At 50.9% G+C, this 22,268-nt stretch overlaps 2 protein-coding genes across 2 annotated transcripts in view; both read left to right on the forward strand.

Moving 5' to 3' along the window:
• The window catches only part of LOC139158633 (zinc finger protein 91-like), a 59,348-nt gene that overhangs the window by 28,738 nt on the left and 8,342 nt on the right, over nt 1-22,268 (forward strand). The window contains exons 6-8 of the mRNA XM_070735955.1: nt 10,967-11,363; nt 11,448-11,573; nt 21,862-21,957. Coding sequence (XP_070592056.1) covers nt 10,967-11,363; nt 11,448-11,573; nt 21,862-21,957 — 619 coding nt within the window. The remainder of the gene's footprint in view (nt 1-10,966; nt 11,364-11,447; nt 11,574-21,861; nt 21,958-22,268) is intronic.
• On the forward strand, nt 1,505-10,473 carry LOC139163182 (zinc finger protein 397-like). The gene is made up of 6 exons (XM_070744144.1): nt 1,505-1,556; nt 1,865-2,551; nt 2,662-2,729; nt 8,652-8,879; nt 8,962-9,046; nt 9,845-10,473. Exons 2-6 carry the CDS (start codon nt 2,053-2,055, stop codon nt 10,471-10,473), a joined length of 1,509 nt encoding a protein of 502 aa, XP_070600245.1. The 5' UTR covers nt 1,505-1,556; nt 1,865-2,052.

A 22,268-nucleotide genomic window follows, 5' to 3' on the forward strand; every position in this document is an offset into this window, starting at 1 on the left:
CCCATGTCTGAGTCTCCAGGTGGGGCAGCCCCTTTGTCCTTGACTTATAAGGGTTCATTTAATTACTGAAGTTTCAACGGCATTGAAAAAAGTGCCTCACATTCCTTCTTTTATTTTTTTGAATGTTTTTTTAATAATTTCATGTAAATACTTGTTTTTAGCTTTGCTGTATGTGAATCAGTGTCACTTGTGAGTTGGGGGGCTATATAAATTTGAGAGAAATGAGGGGGGGAGATAGATAGATAGATGAACCTTCATATTTTGAATAGAAGCAGAAACAGTAGAAGTATATTTGTTCACAGCATGTTGTCCATTTGTCGTAACGTCTTTAAATACAGTGGGGGAGGGGGAGAGTATTTTACCCCCTGAGACAGAAATGATGAGTCCTCTGGAAGTCATGGTTTCACGGATGAAGTTTGGTAGCTTGAACCTGCAGCTCCCTCCACAGATTTTCTCTGGAATTCAGCCCATTTATTCCTCGCATTGCTGCCTTTTGATTGACACCATATTTGGTCTCTACATCTGCTGTTTTGTGTCCTTTTTTCTTCCAATTTGGTTGATTCTCCTGAGATTTGAGTTGGGAATCAGCTTCTAAAACTTCGTCTCCCTCTCACTTCAGTTTCACTCTCAAGCCCTTTGGGTGAGGAGAGGTGGTCGGTTTCCACAGCTGACCTTCTGGGTCCTTGTGTGGGGCAGCTCATCCCCTGCCAGAAGCCCCCACGTGGGTGTTGTGGACCATGGTCCAAGGATCCCAATTCGTCTCTGGAGAGACCTGTCCCCTAAGCTAGGCTGGACTTCCAGGGTGCTGCCTTACCTCCTTGGATGGTTCTCTTTATGGGCAGAGTGAGAGAGAAAACCCCTGTGCCCCCATCTCTGGGGCTCCCACTGGGCCCTCCTGCTCCCAGTTTCTGGGCCTCGATTCCAGGGAGTTTATCCTTCCTCCCCGCAGGAAAAAAGGTCCATGTGGAGGAAACACGCGGCTGCTGTCCAAAGAAAGAGGGAGACACTGAGAAAAATCTGCCCTTTTATATCAAGATAAATGAACGTTCGCAGCAGAGAAGACAGTCGGGAGCCTCCTGAGGTAAATCTCAAACAGCGCCCAAAGGAAAAAGGCGGGGGACAGTGGACACGCCCCCTTCCCATCCCCAGCAACCAATCAGAGCGCAGATCCCCTCAGGCAGGAGCCCGCCCTCCCTCAGCCACTACTGGGTGTTTGGGACCTTTGTGCACTTTCCTTCTCCAGCCATTAAATTCACTCTCTTCACATTGAAAGTCTTCAAAAGAAACAGAGCTGAGATTGAATTGTCAGGCGCGTCTCTTTCCCGCCATTCCTCCCATCCGGGCACTTTGCCCCAAATCCACCAGGGGGCGATGTCTGCCAAGGGAAAGAAACTCCCCATTGGCCCACCGGAGAGCGAACGTCACGGGGGTTTTGCAGAGAAGGCTGAGAAGGAAGTGACATCAGTGAGCCTTGCCGCTCTAGGACGCCCCACTCGCTCTCCTTAAACCCTGGTGCCGCGTGAGACCCGGCGGGAAAACCTCCAGACGTGTCCCAGGTGAGGGGGGGGGGGGCGCTTCCCTGTCCCCATGTTCCCCTGCCGCCCTCCCTGCAGGGGAAGGGAAGAAGCGGGGGGGAGGGGAGAAGGCGGGATTCGCACCAGGCTCCCCGAGGGCCCGATCCTGTCTCCGGAGGGGGAGAGAAGCGGGGCGGCCTCTGCAGCTGCCTCCTTCCCGTCCCTGCTCGGGGGCCCTGGGCCCTGCGCTGGGATGAGCCTCTTGGGGCTCCGGACAGGTTGGGTGAAGGTCGCTCAGGGGCTGAATCCCACCTTCTCATTCTGGGCCTTTGTTTTTCCTTCCATCTCAGAGACAAACCGGAAGCCATTTGTGGTCTTTGCAAGGCAACATTTTCTCCTGCGGGAAGAAAAAAAGAGCGGAGTCACCTGGAGGGATCTGTCCTGTGTTTCCAGAAATGGTCCCGTGAAGGAAAAGGCCTCTGGAGACCAACAAGAGTCCTTGGACCCCTTTGGAGTTGCTCTGCAGGACAGAGAAAGGATGGAGACCCCATCTGTTGCAAAGGGGGGAACCGGAAAAGGCCCTGCAGCCGCTCAGCCGGGGAAGGGGGGAAAGTTCTGGACAATACCTGGGCAGAAGATCCTGGAGGAAGAATCCATCCTCTCTTCAGAAGTTCAACCCTGGAACTCCATCCAATACCAGGAGGCTGAGGGTCCCCGAGGACTTTGCAGCCGACTCCACGACTTTTGCAGGCAATGGCTGAGGCCAGAGAAGCACACCAAAGCCCAGATGCTGGACCTGGTGGTTCTGGAGCATCTCCTGTCCCTTCTGCCCCCAGAGATGGAGGGCTGGGTGCGGGAGTGTGGAGCAGACACCAGCTCCCAGGCGGTGGCCCTGGCGGAAGGCCTCCTCCTGAGCCAGGCGGAGGAGCAGAAGGAAATCAATGATATGGAGGGAAAGAAGAATCCATCAAATCCTGGTCATGAGCCATTTTTCTGGAGGATCCCTTGGGAAGATCCAAACCAGGAGACCTCGGAAGGTAATGAAAGATCCTCCGATGACCCATCTGTCTTACCTTTGCTCTCTCCTCTACTATAGAATACCTCCTCCTATTTTGTTCATTATGCATTTTGAAATTATTCTCTACAGAGAAAGAAAGAATGAAGCTCTCTGGTTTTTATGAAGGAGGTCAAACAGCGGTTGAACTTCCAAATCAAGTAAGAAAGAGAAAAGATATTAGATTTGTTTTCTCCCTTCTGGAAGTGAAGCATATTTGAAGAGCGCTCTCTCACCTTCTATTCCCCCCCCCCCCCTTGTTTGGCCAGGACTATTTTTGTGTCCTTCCACAACATGGAGAGCAAAATAGCAGGTTCAAGTTTTACTAGCTTTTATGTATCTTTTGTGTTCTTTTTATTTCCTTTTCTTCACTCAATCCACCTGTGCCATTGTGCCCATATTTCGTAGTACTCAGAGACTTTTTGGCCCCTTAATTCCATCATCTGTTTCTCCATTTTGGAACAATTATATATTTTGTTCATTACTACTTTTTCGGGGTGGGGGTGGTTCTGTATTTTTCCAATATTGGGCGAAAATAATTCTGCCTGCAGTCGTGATGTGTAATATTAAGTATTTTTTTGCTTTAGTATATTTCCTTTTAAATACTTCCAATAAGAATAATTCCTGCAAGAATTCTATCTTTATTTGTGTGATCTCTTATAACCACGTGTGGATTTTCATCCAGGATTTTTTTGTCTCAAGAGCATGACCACCACATATGGAAGAAGATGCCATTATTCTTTTTTTTATACTGCCAACAATTTGGGCTCAATTTTGGATATATTTTAGCTAATTGGGTCGGTGCTAAATACCATCGATAACACATTTTATAGTAATTTTCCTTATAAGATACTGATTTTGATATTTTAAAATTTCAATTCCATATTTGTTCCCAGTCTGCCAAGTGAATATTATAACCAATGTTCTGTGCCCATGTCACCATAGGTGCTTTTACTACATCTGCGTGTCTTTCATATTGTAGCAAGTAAGTACAGTGGTACCTCAAGATACGAACCCCTCATCTTACGAACAACTCGTGATACGAACCCGGGGTTCAGAAAAAAATTGCCTTTTCTTACGAACTTTTTTTGAGTTACGAACGCCAAACCCGAACTTCCGGGTTCGGCGTTGGGAGGCTCCTAGGAAGCCGCCCGGCTGTTTTAAAAGGTGACAGCCGGGCTGGGGGGCTTCCCAACAACCTCCCGAACCCCGAACTCTTGCCGAACTTCCGGGTTCGGGGTTGGGGGGGGTGCTGGGAAGCCCCCCAGCCCAGCTGTCACCTTTAAAAACAGCCGGGGGGCTTCCCAGCAGCCTCCCGAAGCCGAACGCGCAAGTTCGGGTTTGGCGTTTGGCTTCGGGAGGCTGCTGGGGAGCCGCCCGGCTGTTTTAAAAGGTCACAGCCGGGCTGGGGCGCTTGCCAGCAGCCCCGACTCCCCGCCGCTCACCCATGGCCGGCAGAAGATCGCTCTTGCCTGGCTTCCCCACGAGGCATCAGGTCAGCATTCTGTGCGGGTGGGCGGCGGGGAAGCCGGCGGCTGTGGCAGCTGCTGCAGGAGGCTTTCCCCCTCCTCGTCCGCCGCCCGCCCGCCCAGAATGCTGACCTGATGCCTTGTGTGAAGCCGGGCAAGAGCGATCTTCTGCCAGCCATGGGCGAGCTACAATAGGCTTCCACGTCCTTCGCCCGTGCCTGGCGGGAGGTGAAGAGTGCTTTGCCCAGTGCAAAGTTGACAGCAAGCAGCTCCGCAGTCGCCAAAGGAGGCTTAACCCCACCCCTCTGTCCCACCCATCGCCCGTGGCCGGCATAACTTCCTCCTGCCTATCCCCGCTCTTCTGCTGGCCACGGGCGATGGGTGGGACAGAGGGGTGGGGTTAAGCCTCCTTCGGCGACTGCAGAGCTGCTTGCTGTCAACTTTGCACTGGGCAAAGCACTCTTCACCTCCCGCCAGGCACGGACGAAAGGCGTGGAAGTCTATTGTAGCAGCTGCTACAGCGGAGACATTTGGGGGTTTGGCTGGGCAAAAGGCAGGAGATCCGGCACTTCACTTGCCCTCCCAGCAAAAGGCAAAGCCGCGCAGTTCCGCAGTCGCCGAAGGAGGCTTAACCCCACCCCTCTGTCCCACCCATCGCCCGTGGCCAGCAGAAGAGCGGGGATAGGCAGGAGGAGGTTATGCCGGCCACGGGCGATGGGTGGGACAGAGGGGTGGGGTTAAGCCTCCTTTGGCGACTGCGGAGCTGCTTGCTGTCAACTTTGCACTGGGCAAAGCACTCTTCACCTCCTGCCAGGCACGGACGAAAGGCGTGGAAGTCTATTGTAGCAGCTGCTACAGCGGAGACATTTGGGTGGGGGGGGAGGCAGGAGGCAGGAGATCCGGCCCTTCACTTGCCCTCCCAGCAAAAGGCAAAGCCGCGCAGCTCCCCAGCCGCCAAAGGAGGCTTAACCCCACCCCTCTGTCCCACCCATCGCCCGTATCCGGCATAACTTCCTCCTGCCTGTCCCCGCTCTGGCAGAAGAGCAGGGGCAGGCAGGAGGCAGTCTTTAACATGCCGCAGAGGCTCTGGAGCGCCGCCTGGTCTTCGCAGCACTGGCTTTCGCCCTTGTTGCATTCGCGAGCTTTCATTCCCAGGAAGCTCTCCGAGCTCGGGAAGGATCCCACGGTCAGTCGGCTGCGGGCGGGAGGAAGGCGAATGCGGTCCGGAGGCTGGGAGGGAGGCGGAGAAAGGGATCAATGTAAAAGCGCTGAGCTGGGAACGTCTTTGGCCAATTAGCTCCTGGAGCGTGGAGGCTGCCTCCCTCCTCCTCCCGTATTCCGCCTCCCTTCCCTTTGAGTCATTGCAGCCGGACAGTAACTGTCTACCCAATCCACCCATGAGGCTCCCTCTGGGCAGTCTGCACTGTCTCTCTCCCCCCCCCCCCGGTCTCCCCCCTCCTCTACCCACCCCCGAACGATCTGAATGCCGGCAGCAATGAGGCAAAAGGGGTGAGTTTTCTGCTTGCACGCATTAATCGCTTTCCCATTGATTCCTATGGGAAACATTGTTTCATCTTACGAACTTTTCACCTTACGAACCTCCTCCCGTCACCAATTAAGTTCGTATCATGAGGTATCACTGTATATAGTTTGGAAATGATTTTACTTTCAGGGCCAGTTAAAAGTTTCTCTAATATACTTGATGTTGTGCTTCTCCCATATTCCCTCATGTTCTTTTAGTACCTGGATTGTATCTGGCTGTATACTATTTTTTGTATTTTATCTTAAGATGGATTTATGTTTATCCCAGGCATGTTTAAATTCAGTTACTGTGGATTTACCAACCATGTCTGCTGGACGTTTGTTCCAAGGATCTACTACTCTTTCAGTCAAATAATATTTTCTCATGTTGCTTTTGATCTTTCCCCCAACTAACTTCAGATTGTGTCCCCTTGTTCTTGTGTTCACCTTCTTATTAAAAGCACTTCACCCCTGAACCTTATTTAACCCTTTGACATATTTAAATGTTTCGATCATGTCCCCCCTTTTCCTTCTGTCCTCCAGACCTGTCATTTTCAACCTGTTTTGAGCCGAGGCACATTTTTTACATTTACAAAATCCTGGGGCAGACCACCAACAAAAATGATACAAAATGACACTCTAAGACGCTCTCTCTTTTTCCATCTCTGTCTCCTCCACCCCCTGTGAGTGTGTGTAAACACACTCTTGAACCCTTTCCAAAAACAGGTGAGGGCTGGGGCTTTTTCTCTCTTATTCTTTGGGTGCTTTTTATCAAATGCATTAAATCAAGAGTCACTTCTCTCTCTATCTTTTGTTTCTCTCTTTTTCCTCACATTCTCTGCCTCAATCATTTTCTCATTTCACTTTTTTCTCCCCCTTTTGCTCTCATTTCTCTCTGTCTGTCTCTCTCTCTCTTTCTCGCTTTCTTTATCTTTCTTTCTCTTGCTTTCTTTCTCACATACAGTCTTTCTCTCTTGCTTTCCTTCTATCTCTTTCTCTCTCTCTTGCTGTCTTTCTCTCTTTCTCTCTCTAAATAAATAAATAATAATAATTTATTAGATTTGTATGCTGCCCCTCTCCGAGGACTCGGAGCGGCTCACAACAATAAAACATCATATACAAATCCAATGTTAAAACAGTCTTTAAAAAACCCCTATTAAAACAGTCATACAGCCCAAACACACCATCCATAATGTCAAGGCAGCTAAGGATATATCAATTCCTACATGCCTGGTGACATAGATGAGTTTTCAAAAGTTTGCTAAAGCCAAGGAGGGTGGGGGTAGTCCTAATCTCTGGGGGGAGCTGATTGCAGAGGACTGGGGCCGCCAGAGAGAAGGCTCTTCCCCTAGGTCCCGCCAGATGGCATTGTTTCGTCAACGGGACTCGGAGAAGGCCAACTCTGTGGGATCACCATCACTCCGCAGTCTGCATTGGCTGCCGATCAATTTCCGGTCGCAATTCAAAGTGTTGGTTATGACCTTTAAAGCCCTTCATGGCATCGGACCAGAATATCTCCGAGACCGCCTCCTGCCGCACGAATCCCAGCGACCGATTAGGTCCCACAGAGTGGGCCTTCTCCGGGTCCCGTCAACTAAACAATGCCGGTTGGCGGGTCCCAGGGGAAGAGCCTTCTCTGTGGCGGCGCCGACTCTCTGGAACCAACTCCCCCCGGAGATTAGAACTGCCCCTACTCTTCCTGCCTTCCAAAAACTCCTTAAGACTCACCTTTGCCGTCAGGCATGGGGAAACTAAACATCTCCCCTGGGCATGTTAATTATACATGGTATGCTTGTGTGTGTGTTTGCTATTACATGGGTTTTTTCTTAAATCGTTAAATATTTTAATTAATTGGATTGTTGTGACTGTTTTTACTTGTTGTGAGCCGCCCCGAGTCTTCGGAGAGGGGCGGCATACAAGTCCAACTAATAAATAAATAAATAAATAAATAAATCTAATTGGTTGCTGGGATTCGTGCGGCCACAGGTGGTTCCGGAGGTATTCTGGTCCGATAGGGCTTTATGGGTCATAACCAACACTTTGAATGAAACCGGAAAATGATCGGCAGCCAGTGCAGGCTGCGGAGCGATGACAATGCTTTCTCTCTCTTTCTCTTTCTTTCTTTCTCTCTTGCTTTTTCTCACTCTCCTGCTTTCTTTCTCTCTCTTTTCTTCTCTCTCTCTTGCTTTCTTGCTCTCTCTCGGTTTCTTTCTCTCTTTTGCTTTCTTTCTCTCTCTTGCTTTCCTTCTCTCTCTTTCTTGCTTTCCTTCTCTCTTGCTTCATTTCTCTCTCTCTTGTTTTTTCTCTTTCTCTCTTTTTCTTTCTCTCTCTCTTGCTTTCCTTCTCTCTCTTTCTCCCTCTGTTGCTTCCTTTCTCTCTCTCTTCTTTCTCTTTCTTTCTCTCTCTCTTGCTTTCTTTCTCTTTCTCTTTTCCTTTCTTTCTCTCTCTTGCTTTCTTTCTCTCTCTTTTGCTTTCTTTCTCTCTCTCTTGCTTTCTTTCTCTCTCTTTCTTTCTCTCTATTTCTCTCTTGATTGCTTTCTCTTTCTCTCTTGCTTTTTTCTCTCTCTCTCTTGCTTTCTTTCTCTTTCTCTCTCTGATGCTTTCCCTCTTTCTCTCTCTTGCTTTCTCTCTCTGTCTCTTGCTTTCTTTCTGTCGATCTCTTTCTCTCTCATACACCACGCAGGCAACACATTAACCACGGGGTGGCGGCAGGGTGCTCGGCTGCGAGTGGCTCCAGGGTGGAGGCACCAACGGGGGCAGCTGGACTTATTGCTGGATGCCGTAGATGCTGACACTGCGCTGGGCATGGGCGTGGGGCTGGCACCTCCAGCCCAGCCAGTGGGCTAGTGCCAGCCCCGTGCCCATGCCCAGCACAGCACCAGCATGTACAGCAGAGGTCTTCAAACTTGGCAACTTTAAGACTTGTGGACTTCAACTCCCAGAATTCTCCAGCCTGCTATGCTATGCTATGCTGGCTGGAGAATTCTGGGAGTTGAAGTCCATAAGTCTTAAAGTTGCCAAGTTTGGGGACCCCTGATGTACAGCATCCAGCTGCCATTGTCGGTGCCTCCACCCTGGAGCTCCCACTTGCAGCCACTGTCCCGTGACTACTGCCCAGTGCCGCTGCTACCGGCACCCTCCTGCTCCCGCTACCGGCACCCGCCCGTGAGGCACCAAAGCTCACTTGCCGGTGCCGCCAGGGAAGCTCCAGCCAGCTGGGGCGGTGCAGCTGCCGGTGCCTCCACCCTGGAGTTCCTGCTCGCAGCCGCCGTCCTGCGGCTACTGCCGAGTGCCGCTGCTGCCAGTGCCCTCCTGCTGCTGGCAAATTTTCCTGTTCTGTTCTTTTTTCTGTGTTCAGGAGAGTCCTGTGTCCTTCGAGGAGGTGGCTGTGTCTTTCTCTGAGGAAGAATGGTCTCAGCTGGATCCTGACCAGAAAGCGCTGCATTCGGAAGTCATGCTGGAAAACCATAGGAACGTGGTCTCTCTGGGTAAGAGTTTTCTAATCGCCAATCAGAGTTCAAGAGATTTAAAAAACCCTCACTATTATGAGACATCGTCTCCAGGGAGGGAGAAGGAAAGGATATGGCCTTCTGGTGCTCCAAGGAAGGAAAGAGTCAATATCTCTTTGCTGAGATGTTTTCTGTGCATTTCTTCTCTGTAGTTTCCATTTCTATTTGAACGTATTTATAGGGGCCGAAAAGAACAAAGTGGGCCTTTATGTATCCTAGGGAGGTCATGTGAGAGGAGTGTATTGTCCTTTGTCCTATGACACCTCCAAAATTGTGTGGGAACAGAACTTTCACCCTCAGCCCATGGAAGAGCATTCTCCCAATCCAATTCAAGAACAAAAGCCTCCTGCAGTGTCACTGAGAGCATCCTAGGGTACAGGACATCCTTGAGTTACAACAGTTTCCTTAGTGACCATTCCAGGTTATGAGCAGCCCTCCCCTAAGTACGTGGGATCCAGTCCCGAAATTATGAGTGTTGCAGCCCCATGGCAATAGTGCATACTTATGAATGACAGCAGAGGGGCTGCAACATTTGCCCTCCATATTCCCCCACCCCTCCCACCATTGTCTGGTTCCAGAAGAGCATTAGGAGAATGGAAGCTTTGGACACTCTCATGACTCATGAATATAGAAATCATCATGTTTATGTCACACCAGTGCAAGCATGCAAACATACAACCTAGTGACATTTTGGAGAAATTCTGAAGGAATTTCACTTGGCTTTCTATCCTTTTTCTCTAACCTTATTATCATTTTCATTTCCCTTTTGTTTTGAAGGTAAAAATCAAGATTCCTGTGAACTGTTCCAACTGATCAATGCTGAAGATGGAAATGAGAAGTTTGGAATTCGAATGGAATTAGAAAGGCGTGAGAGAAATCAGTCAAAGAGCTGGAATCAGGAAAGCTCATCTTCCACTGATGCTCTGATTCAAGAGTCTCTTGCCCAACAAGAGGAAATAAGGAATAAATATATTGGGAAAAGTGTGAAACTAACCAAAGCTAAAGTACAAATAAATGAAAACTCTTTAACCCAAAACAAAGGAGAAGATGGTATAAGAAGAAACAGCAGACAAAATTACAATGGGACATCCATTCATTTTCATGGAAATAACTATCTTACATCTGAAAAAGTGATTGACACAAAAGAGAAGCCGCATAAATGCATGGAGTGTGGAAAGACCTTTGCTCAAAGATGTGGTCTTACTACCCACAAGGTGATCCATACAGGGGAGAAGCTGTATAAATGCATTGAGTGTGGAAAGACATTTGGTGAAAAAAGTCATGTTGTTTGCCATAAGATGATTCACACAGGGGAGAAGCTGTATAAATGCATGGAATGTGCAAACACCTTTGCTCAAAGAAGTCCTCTTATTTCCCATAAAAGGATCCACACAGGGGAGGTATAAATGCATGGAGTGTGGAAAGACCTTTGCTCGAAGAAGTAATCTTACTTCCCACAAGATGATCCACACAGGGAAGACGCCGTATAAATGCATAGAATGTGGAAAGTCCTTTGCTCAAAGAAGTCATCTTACTACCCACAAGGTGATCCACACAGGGGAGAAGCTGTATAAATGCATTGAGTGTGGAAAGGCCTTTGCTAAAAGAAGTCCTCTTATTTCCCACAAAAGGATCCACACAGGGGAAAAACCATATAAATGCATGGAGTGTGGAAAGACATTTGCTCAAAGAAGTCATCTAATTTCCCATAAAAGGATCCACACAGGGGAGAAGCCGTATAAATGCATGGAGTGTGGAAAGACCTTTGCTCAAAGAAGTCCTCTAATTTCCCATAAAAGGATCCACACGGGAGAAGCCGTATAAATGCATGGAGTGTGGAAAGACATTTGCTCATAGCAACACACTTACTTCCCATAAAAGGATCCACACAGGGGAGAGGCCATATAAATGCATGGAGTGTGGAAAGACCTTTGCTCGAAGAAGTAATCTTACTTCCCACAAGATGATCCACACATGGGAGAAGCCGTATAAATGCATGGAGTGTGGAAAGACCTTTGCTCAAAGACGTGATCTTATTTCCCATGAAAGGATCCACACAGGGGAGAGGCCATATAAATGCATGGAGTGTGGAAAGGCCTTTGCTCAAAGGGGTCATCTTATTTCCCATAAAAGGATCCACACAGGGGAGAAGCCGTATAAATGCATGGAGTGTGGAAAGGCCTTTGCTCAAAGAAGTGATCTTATTTCCCATAAAAGTATCCACACAGGGGAGAGACCATATAAATGCATGGAGTGTGGAAAGACCTTTGCTCAATGTGGTCATCTTATTTCCCATTAAAGGATCCAGAAGAGTAAAGGCGCATAAATTCATGGAGTATGAAAAAACCCTCTTACTTTCCCTAGGATGATCCACACGTAGGACAAGCCGTTTAAATCCATGGAGTGTGGAAAGATCTTTGCTCAGGATGGTCACCTATGTTCTCATAAAAGGATCCATGCTCAGGAGAAACCATATACAGTGATCCCTCGAGTTTCGCGTCTTCAAGTATCGCGAAAGGGCTATTTCGCGAGTTTTCAACCCGGAAGTAAACACCATCTGCGCATGCGTGCCCTTCCACACATGCGTAGATGGTGGAGTTTCCCCGCCGGGCAGAGGCTTCCCTGGGTCTTCCCCCTCTTTCTCTATGTTGCTTCTTCCTCTCTCACACTCTCTTCCTCCCTCTCTCATCTCTTTCTTTCCTTCTCTCTCTTTCTCTATCTCTCCCCCTCTTGCTCTCGAGCGGCCGCCTAGCAGCTGATCTGCTCGGCAGCACAGCAGCAGCGAGGAGCCGAAGATCTTCGGCTCCTCGCTGGTGCTGCGCTGCCGAGCAGATCAGCTGCTAGGCGGACGAAGGAACCTTCCCTGGGTCTTCGCCGCCCGGATCTTCGGCTCCTCGCTGCAGCCGCGCGCCCCTCGCCTTCGCCTCACCTGGCGGGCGAAGGAGGGCGCAGCTCCGGCCGCTCGCCTCGGAGCCGGTCTGCCTCACTGGCCGCTTGCAGCTGAGCCTCGGCAGAAGGCGAGGGGCGTGCGGGGAGCTGCCTGAAAGGAGGTGGGCGACGGAGGGCGCAGCTCCGGCCGCTCGCCTTGGAGCCGGTCGGCCGTGCGCCCCTTGCCTTCGCCTCACCGCTGCACCCTCCTTCCCCCGCCCTTTTTGACTGCCCATCTGCCCCACGGCCTCTCCCCCCCCTTCAAAACAAAAAAAACCCCCGCTGAGCCGGAGGGAACTCCTGACGTTCGGGCAGCAAAAAGAAGCGCAGGGCAGCCCCCGCTGAAAGCGCGCAGAGCCGGTGACACACAGAAGCGGGAGAACCGCACGCGCGCACACACACCGGAGAGCCACGGGAGAGAGCCCCGTTTCCTCAGAGCGGCGTTGCCTTCAGCGCCGCATCACCCGGCAAGGTTCTTCCCAAAGCCGCCGAAAGGGGAAAAAAACAGCCCCCCAAAACCCCGGGCCGCCTTGGCATCGCCACCTAGCCGGCCGCGCACGGACCCTCCCTTCAGTCCTTGCCCGAGAGAGCCACGAACGGCACTCCCGGCGAAGGGTGGCGGTTTTTTCCAGTCCGCGGCAATTCCCCTCAGCACGCTGCCGGATCCAGCGGGGGAGGGGGGGAAGCGAAGGCGCGGCGATGGGCAAGGGCTGCCAGTGAGCCTTCTCCGTCCCTTTCCTGCTGCACCGGTCTGGGGCCAAGTGGGCGGGGGACGTCCGGGACCTCGCCTGTCTCCGCCGCCCGCATCGCCCCTCCGGCGGGCCGGCCTCCCCCGCCCGCCTCTGCTGCAGCCGCCACCGCCTCCCCGACTGGCACAAAAGGGCCCCGCCCGCCCCGCCCCTTTCCTCGCCAAGCGCACGAAAAAAAAGAGAGAAGGCTTCTACCAGAAGCCGGGGACGGCCGGCAGGGGCATGAAGGATCTCCCCGCCGGCCTCGGGAGCGCGTGGGAGGCTCCGCCCCGCCAGGGTTCCTCTCCATGAGGGAGTCCGCCGAGCTGCCCGTCTTCAATTCGCCGTCTCACCCGGGCTCGATCCTGCTGGGCGGCGAGGAGACTCGGCGGGGAGCGCGCACGTCAGGGACCCAGAGCGCCCTTGTGGCCGCGCTCGCCATGCCGGTTTCCCCTCAGGAGACGCGCCTGAGTGGCGAATTGAAGACGGGCAGCTCGGCGGACTCCCTCATGGAGAGGAACCCTGGCGGGGCGGAGCCTCCCACGCGCTCCCGAGGCCGGCGGTGAGATCCTTCATGCCCCTCTGTGGGGGGTGGGAGGCGGCTGCTTGAAAACCCCTGACCTCCATCGCCTCCCCCCCACGGCACAAGGCGAGCACACCTCGCCGCTGACACAGGCGGCGGGGGACTGCCCTGTCCCCCTGCGCAAAACTACGCAGCCCCAGATCGCTCGCTTCTCCAGCCAGCAAAGCCGACTGCCCGGCTTTGCTGGCTGATGCAGGAAAGGAAAGCGTCACATTTAAAAAGCACGCCGGCCTCGGGAGCGCGTGGGAGGCTCCGCCCCGCCAGGGTTCCTCTCCATGAGGGAGTCCGCCAAGCTGCCCGTCTTCAATTCGCCACTCAGGCGCGTCTCCTGAGGGGAAACCGGCATGGCGAGCGCGGCCACAAGGACGCTCTGGGTCCCTGACGTGGGCGCTCCCCGCCGAGTCTCCTCGCCGCCCAGCAGGATCGGGAGCCCGGGAGAGACGGCGAATTGAAGACGGGGGCTGCGAAGGGGCGCACGCGGCAGAGCTCCGGCGGAGGAGAGGTGGCGGGGAGAAGCTCTCTCTCCCTCCCCCCCCGGAAAAAAGAAAGCAGCCCCAGCCAAAGACGCCCAGCGAGAAAGAGACCTCCACGCCGACTTTTCTCGGCTGCTGTCCACGCCCGGCTCTCTTGGCAGGCAGAAGCAACAAGTCCGGCTCGGAGGCCTCTTTCTCGCTGGGCGTCTTTGGCTGGGGCTGCTTTCTTTTTTCCGGGGGGGGAGGGAGAGAGAGCTTCTCCCCGCCACCTCTCCTCCGCCGGAGCTCTGCCGCGTGCGCCCCTTCGCAGCCCCCTCGCTCCTTGTCCCGACACCCCCCCCCCACTGCAGCACTTTGAATCCCGCCGCTTCTGCTGGATACGGGCGGTGGGTGGGACCAGCGGCGCGGAAGCCAGGGCTGTGGCAGCTCGCCCCCCCCATCGCCCGTATCCAGCAGAAGCGGCGGGATTCAAAGTACTGGGGTGGGGGGTGTCCCGACAGCGGCAGGTGAACGGGGCGAGCGAACGAGGCGGGCGAGCGAACGAGGCGAGCGGGGGGTGAACGAGGCGGGCGAACGAGGCGGGCGAACGAGGCAAGCGGGGGGGTGAACGAGGCGAGCGGCGAACGAGGCGGGCGAACGAGGCGAGCGGGGGGTGAACGAGGCGGGCGAACGGAGCGGGGGGGTGAACAAGGCGGGGGAACGAGGCGAGCGGCGAACGAGGCGAGCGAACGAGGCGAGCGGCAAATGGCGGGCGGGCATCAGCGAGGATCCGAGGCCGCGGGGAAGACCCAGGGAAGGTTCCTTCGGCCGCCTAGCAGCTGATCTGCTCGGTAGCGCAAGGAGCCGAAGATGGGGTTTCCCCTTTGCGTGGGCGGCTGGGAAACTCCAATCTTCGGCTCCTCGCTGCTGCTGCGCTACCGAGCAGATCAGCTGCTAGGCGGCCGAAGGAACCTTCCCAGGGTCTTCCCCACCTCCCACACGCAAACCCCACCATCTGCATGGAAAAAAATGGCGCGCATGCGCAGATGATGTTTTTACTTCCGCGCCGCTACTTCGCGAAAAATCGATTCTCGCGAGGGGTCCTGGAACGGAACCCTCGCGATAATCGAGGGACCACTGTAGATATAGCAATTCTACTTACATTTATATACTACTGCACAGTGCTTTACCACTTATATCTGAGCAGTTTACAAAGTCAGCATATGAAAGGCTGAATCAACTATTAAAAGCAATCTATAGCAGTTGAAGATGTTTTCAATAAAATGTCGAATTGAAAGTTTTCAATTTTCAGTTATTTAAAAATGTTCCATCCATTTTGTTGCTCAAATATGATTTCCCATCCAGAATTTGCATTTCTTGCTCAAACAGTCAGTCACGATTTTCATTTTGTAAACGTACTGGGGAGGACCAGGGGAGACATGATAGCAGTGTTCCAATATCTCAGAGGTTGCCACAGAGAAGGAGTCAACCTATTCTGCAAAACACCTGAGGGCAGAATAAGAAGCAATGGGTGGAAACTAAGCAAGGAGAGAAGCAACTTAGAACTGAGGAGAAATTTCCTGACAGTCAGAAGAGTTAATTAGTGGAACAGCTTGTCCCCAGATGTTGTGAATGCCCCAACACTGGCTTGGGAGTGTGAGGCCCTGTTCTTCAGTGGTTCTCCTCCTACCTCTCCGGTTGGTCGCAGTCGGTGTTAGTGGGGGGGTCAGAGGTCAACCTCTAAGTCTCTCCCTCTGGGGTGCCTCAGCGGTTGGTCCTCTCCCCCCTGCTATTTAAAATCTACATGAATTCAATTCAATTCAATTTATTATATTTGTATGCTACTCCTCTCCGAAGACTCGGAGTGGCTCACACCAACAATAAAAACAGTTCAACAATGGAACAAATCTAATAATAAAATTACATTAAAAAACCCCAACAATTTAAAAACCATACAACACATACATACCAAACATAAAATATAAGAAAGCCTGGGGGAGATGTGTTAATTCCCCCATGCCTGGCGATATAGGTGGGTCTTGAGTAACTTGCAAAAGACAAGGAGGGTGGGGGCTGTTCTAATCTCCGGGGGGAGTTGATTCCAGACTGCTGGGGCCGACACAGAGAAGGCTCTTCCCCTGGGGCATGCCAAACAACATTGTTTGGTCGACGGGACCCGGAGAAGACCAACTCTGGGACGCTATCGGCTGCTGGGATTTGTGTGGTAGAAGGCGGTTCGTGTGGTAGAAGGCAGGGGTTTGGACTAGAAGACCTCCAAAGTCTCTTCCAACTCTTGTTGTTCTTATTATTATTAATGTCAATACAACCCAGCAAACGAGATCACTATGCTGGATTTTGTATTTCATCACCAGTCGGGCGCTTCCCAAGCACCTAGGACTGCGTAATGTAGCGGCAAATTATGTGTGCCGATCCCAGTAAAGTGGCCTTTTGCAATTGACATGGAGATTTTGTCAATTCCAATGGTTTTCAAATGTCTGCTGAGATCCTTTGGCCCTGCGCCCAGCATGCCAAGTACCACTTGGATCGCTTTCACAGTCTTATGCCAGAGTCGTTGCAGCTCAATTTTTAGATCTTTGTATAGTAATACCTCGTGTTACGAACTTAATTGGTTCCCAGGGGAGGTTCATAATGTGAAAAGTTCGTAAGACGAAACATTGTTTCCCATAGGAAACAATGAATTAATCCGTGCAACGAAAAAAAAAAAACGGAAAAAAACACCGCTGCCTGGCTGTTTCAATTGAAACAGCCGGGTGCTTCTCAGCATTTTCCCAATGCCGAACCCGGAAATTCGGCAAAAGTTTGGGTTCGGGAGGCCGCCAAGAAGCCCCGCCGCCTGGCTATCGCTTTTTGAAACAGCCGGGGAGCTTCCCAGCATCCACCTGAACCCGAACACCACACCCGAACTTCTGGGTTCGGCATTCGGGAGGCCGCCGAGAAGCCCCCTGGCTGTTTCAAAAGGTGACAGCCGGGCGGTGGGGCTTCTCTGTGGCCTCCCGAACCTAAACTTTTGCTGAACTTCTGGGTTCGGCATTTGGGAGGCCGCCGAGAAGCCCCGCCACCCGGCTGTCACCTTTTGAAACAGCCGGAGGCCTTCTTGGCGGCCTCCTGAACGCCGAATCCAGAAGTTCGGGTTTGGTGTTCGAGTTCAGGAGGACGCTGAGAAACCCCCCGGCTGTTTCAAAAGATGACAGCCGGGCAGCGGGGCTTCTCAACGGCCTCCCGAACCTGAACTGTTGCCAAACCTCCGGGTTCGGTGTTTGGGGGGCCACGGAGAAGCCCCGCCACCCAGCTGTTGTCTTTTGAAACAGCCGGGGGGCTTCTTGGCGGCCTCCCGAACGCTGAACCCGGAAGTTCGGGTTTGGCGTTCGGGTTCAGGAGGATGCTGGGAAGCCCCCTGGCTGTTTCAAAAAGCGACAGCCGGGCGGTGGGAACGGGTTCATAAGACGAAAAACGTTTGTAAGAAGAGGCAAAAAATATCCGAACCCCGAGTTCGTATCTCGGGTTGTTCGTATGGCGAGGGGTTCGTATCATGAAGTACCACTGTATTTCACTAATTTCTCTAGCTGCTTCTCCTCAATTCTGCTGTTCCCTGGGATTGCGGTGTCGATGATCCATACTTTCTTTTTCTCCACAATCAGGATGTCTGGTGTGTTATCCTTCAGAATTCAGTCAGATCCTATTGTTGTTGTTGTTGTTGTTGTTGTTGTTGTTGTTATTATTATTATTATTATTAAATGGAGGGTACCTTCTGGCTCTGCCCTGAACTCCCCTTGAGCCGCAGCCACCCCAGCCACTTTCAGTTTCCTTCTCTCCCCCAACTCTCCCTCCTGCTTCAGATTACAGTGTTCCCTCGATTTTCGCGGGGGATGCGTTCCGAGATTGCCCGCAAAAGTCGAATTTCCGCGAAGTAGAGATGCGTAAGTAATTACACCATTTTTGGCTATGGACAGTATCACAAGCCTTCCCGTAACACTTTAAACCCCTAAATTACCGTTTCCCATTCCCTTAACAACCATTTACTCACCATTATTACTGGTACTCACCATTGAATAAGACACTTAGTGATCCTGATATTTATAAACATAATTATTTATTAACAATAATAATTATTTTTTGTTATTTATTTGCAAAAATTATTAGTTTGATCGGCAGGAAAAACCATCGTATAGAAAAAAACCCTGCAAAGTATTTTTTTAATTAATATTTTTTTAAAAACCGTGGTATAGGCTATTCGCGAAGTTCGAACCCGCGAAAATCGAGGGAACACTGTCACAAAGGGCTCTGCCCGGAGACTGATGACGCTACAGCAAGGAGACTTCCCATTGGTCCTGCCACACTTTCTGGCGACTCCCATCTCAAAAAGAGGAGAAAAACCCTTCCTCCCCTCAACAACTCTATTCCTCTTCTGGGACTGGAGACATCTGGCCCCCGCACTCACACACACACACACACACACACACACACGTGTGCTCGTTTAATGGGAAAATTCTGTAGGAGGAGATGCTGCCCTCGATGATAATGGTGGGGGAAGGGTAATCACGCAGCCAGTGAGGACTTGTGGGTCACATACACACCCACCCACTAAATGTGCGGGGAGTCACAGAAAACCCAGCCAGACCAGGGAGAGTGCTGCTTCACTTCAGGACAGAAAAAGCTGATTACCCTCCTTAAAATATACGTCTCCCTTGCTTGGAACGTCTAGAGTAACCGGCCCCTCCCGATTTCTTGCCCCTTTCTTTCTGTGGGTCAGGGGATCCTCCTTTTCCCTTCAAAGCAGCCCCAAATGGAGACCCCAAATTAAAGTCTGGTCACTTCTCCTCTTCCCACTCCTTTCCATGGAGAACTTCATTAGGGATTGGACTAGATGACCTCCAAGGTATCTTCCACCTCTGTTCATCTGTTATCTTGCCACAGTCTCAAGCAATAGAAGAATATGTAGAGAAAGATATAAAGTGACATGTTGCAATCAATTAGCCCGGTATAAAAGAGCAGATGTGGAGCTTTCCCCAAGAAACCTGCCCATTTCAGCTGTGGAAGACTCAGCCGCCCCAAACCCAAAGGCTCCTTCTTGTTACTTTCCAGCTAAAACTCCCGGAGGAACAGAACACAGATCCCACGAAAGCCTTCACTTCTCCACACCCCAAAAGAAACCGAGGAGTAGAAAGCAATAACACCCCATGTCTGGGGTTCCCCCCGCCCCAGAAGGAGGCTGCCGGGTAACAGCCGCAGGTAAAGCGACGCCTGGCTTGGCTTAACAGGAAGAAGAAATGGATTATTGCTGCCATCGGCGGCCCAAATGGCCGTGGCGCTTGCAAGGGGCAAGGACCCATGAGAAAGGCTGGACAAAAGACTCCTCTGGATAACTGGACGTCACAGAAACGGCCCAAAATTCCTTTGTGCATCCAGCTCATTTCTCAGCTGCCCCAGAATAGAATTTGGGGGGCTGCCCCATGTGGGGGGGATTATCCCCGAAAGCCCCAGAAGAAGAGAAGCAACAGGTGGAAAGTAACCAAAGAGAGAAGCAACCTGGAATTAAGGAAAAGCTTCCTCACAGTGAAGAGATTTAACCAGTGGAACTGCTGACACCAGAGGTTGGGTCCTTCATCACTGGAGGGTTTTAAGAGACTGGACAGCAAATTGTCAGAGATGATAGAGTTTCTCCTGTCTGGAGTAGAAGACCTCCAAGGTGTCAGGATGAAGCCCAACTTGTTATAATATCCCAATGCAGGAGGAAGGACTGTAATTGTAATTGATATTATACATAGAGAATGCTGAATCAATATGCTGCAACCTGATTGGTAAATATATAAAAATGTATGACACATTTGCATAGGTGTGGTTGCTGTGGTAGTAGTGGTTGACTAGTTGTTATTATTATTATTATCATTATTATTATATTTGTATGCCGCCCCTCTCCGCACACTCGGGGCGTCTTGCAGCAGTGATAAAATATACAATAGCAAATCTAATATTAAAGTCTAAAATATGTGCAATAACACCTTACCCCACTCCCAGAACATAATGGCCTGCCCATGTTTTCCTCTCCCCAGGCTCCTAGAAAAGCTCTGGAGCTTGGGAAGAGCCTCCCCCACCCAGAAGCTGAAAAAAAGGCTGTTTCCCGACTCCCACTAAGCTCAGAAGGGTCGTAAATGAGCTGGCTGGTGCTCACCTGAGTTTGCGTACTCACTAATATGGCTTCATGTGCCACCTGTGACATCATGGATATAGATGGTGATGGACATACGGTACTTTATTTATACCCTAAATCAGTGTTTCCAACAGTTTTGACATATGTGTACCCCATCTATAATTTTCACAATGCTTAGTACCCCACGTCCAAAAAAATGGATGTATTTTAATAACAATGAAAATATATTTTTTTATTTTTATTTTTTTGGTACATACACAAAATAATAATACAGTAAATGAAAAATAAAATTATTCATAATAAAATGCAAATAAAGTTATATTATCAATAACAATATTGTAATGTGGCTTATTTACAGTAAGATAGAATATAAGTAATATTGTAAATAGAGAAGTAATTTTTGCTAAGAAGAAGTAAATATGTTTTCTTAAGAACTCCTGCTGCAATGTGTTCATTCGAAGACTTCGGCTTCTTATCTATTGGTCTGTGACTGGCTGGTTGGGTTGGGTTTGCTTCCTCAAGTGCTCACCTGACCCAAGTTCCCTTCCAGCTCTGTTCTTAAGCAGCCTCCATTTTATTCCCTTCTTGGAAGTGGACCTGATTTTGCTTCCAACACTATCAGGAGAAAATGGAAACCCACCACTGGAAGATGCTGAAGAGGTCAATGTGGAGGAAATAGGCAGCTGCTGTCCAAAGGAAGAGGGAGACACTGCCACAAACTTGTAGTTTTAGATCAACATCCTGTAAATGTATTGAACATTCGCAGCAGAGAAGAGAGTCAGGAACATCCTGAGGTAAATCTCAAAGAGCGTCCGGAAAAAAAAGAAGGGGAAACGCCCCCTTTCCACCCTCAGCAACCAATCAGAGCACAGATCCCCTCAGGCAGGAGCCCACCCTCACTCCCTCACAATGGGGTGTTTCCTTCTCTAGCCATTAAATTCAGTATCTTCACATTTGAAGTATCCAAAAGAAACAGAGCTAAGATGACTTTGCTTTTGTCCATTAGATTGAATTGTCCGGCTGGGATGGTTTTTAAAATGTATCTTGCACTGTGCTAAAAAGAAGTCAACGTCCTTTTCTCCTTTTTTCTCTTGTCCCTCTCAGGCCTCCTTCTCCCTCCCTTTCTCCTGCCCTCAATGTGTGGTTTCTATTTTTCCTTGTGTTTTGTCCACTAAATAAATGAATAAGCTCTCGAGGCTACAAAAAAGGCAGATAAAGGCAACAAAGATGGAGGCTAAAATTATTTATTTATTTTAATTCCATTTTATTGCCTGTATAGGCCACCCAACTCCTGAGGGGCTCTGGGCGGCCTACACAAATAAAACCATAGACACCCTTTGAAATCCCCTTCCAAACCTCATATCTCTGGGGCCACCACCAAGATTCCTTCCCTCTTCTGCCCTTGTTCCTTCCATCCTATTCTCTCCTCTAGACCAGTATTTCCCAACCTTGGCAACTTGAAGATCTTTGGACTTCAACTCCCAGAATTCCCCAGCCAGCGAATGCTGTCTGGGGAATTCTGGGAGTTGAAGTCCAGAGATCTTCAAGTTGCCAAGGTTGGGAAACACTGCTCTAGACAAAGAAGAGGCTGAAGGAAAGAGACGGAGGGGCAGGAGATGGAAGAATGAAACCGCTCTAAAAACGCCACAGAAGAAAGACAACAACCTCCTTCACTGCCTTTGGGTCAATAGAGACTCCGAAGCCTTTCTCCTCCGACACCCAAGCCCATCATCCCCGCCCTCTCCCTTCCCCCTCCCGCCATTTCCTCTTTCTCGCCCTTTCTGGCACCCAGGTATTTCACCCCCAATCCGCCAGGGGGCGCCCTCTGACAAGGGAAGGGAATACAGCGGGATTGGACCCACTGGAGGGAAAACGTCACAAGGGGCTTTTCTGAGGAGTCTTGCGAAGGAAGTGACATCACTGTCCCTTGCCAGTCTAGGAAGCCACACTCGCTCTCCTTATCCCGTGGGACTCCACCTGAGACTGGAAGCCTGCGGGAAGTGGTGGAAGGACATCCAGACGCGCCCGAGGTGAGAGTGGGGGCTCTTCCCAAGGCCCATGCTCCTCAGCGGCCCTCCCCCTGCAGGGGGAAGCGGAAGAATCGGGGTTGCCGGAAAGGGGGGGGGAGATTCAGGGAAGGGCCCAAGTGGGGGAAGGAACGGGGGGCTTTGGAGGAGGAGGCGGAGGCGGGATTCGCACCAGGCTCCCGGACGGGGAGAGAAGGGGGCGGTTTTTGCAGCTGCCTCCTTATTGATTGATTTATTGATTGATTTATTGATTTTATTGATTTATTTATTGATTTTATTCATTGATTGATTGATTGGATTGTATGCTGCCCTTC

This window comes from Erythrolamprus reginae, chromosome 2 (genome assembly GCF_031021105.1).
Source record: "Erythrolamprus reginae isolate rEryReg1 chromosome 2, rEryReg1.hap1, whole genome shotgun sequence".
NCBI lineage: Eukaryota > Metazoa > Chordata > Lepidosauria > Squamata > Dipsadidae > Erythrolamprus > Erythrolamprus reginae.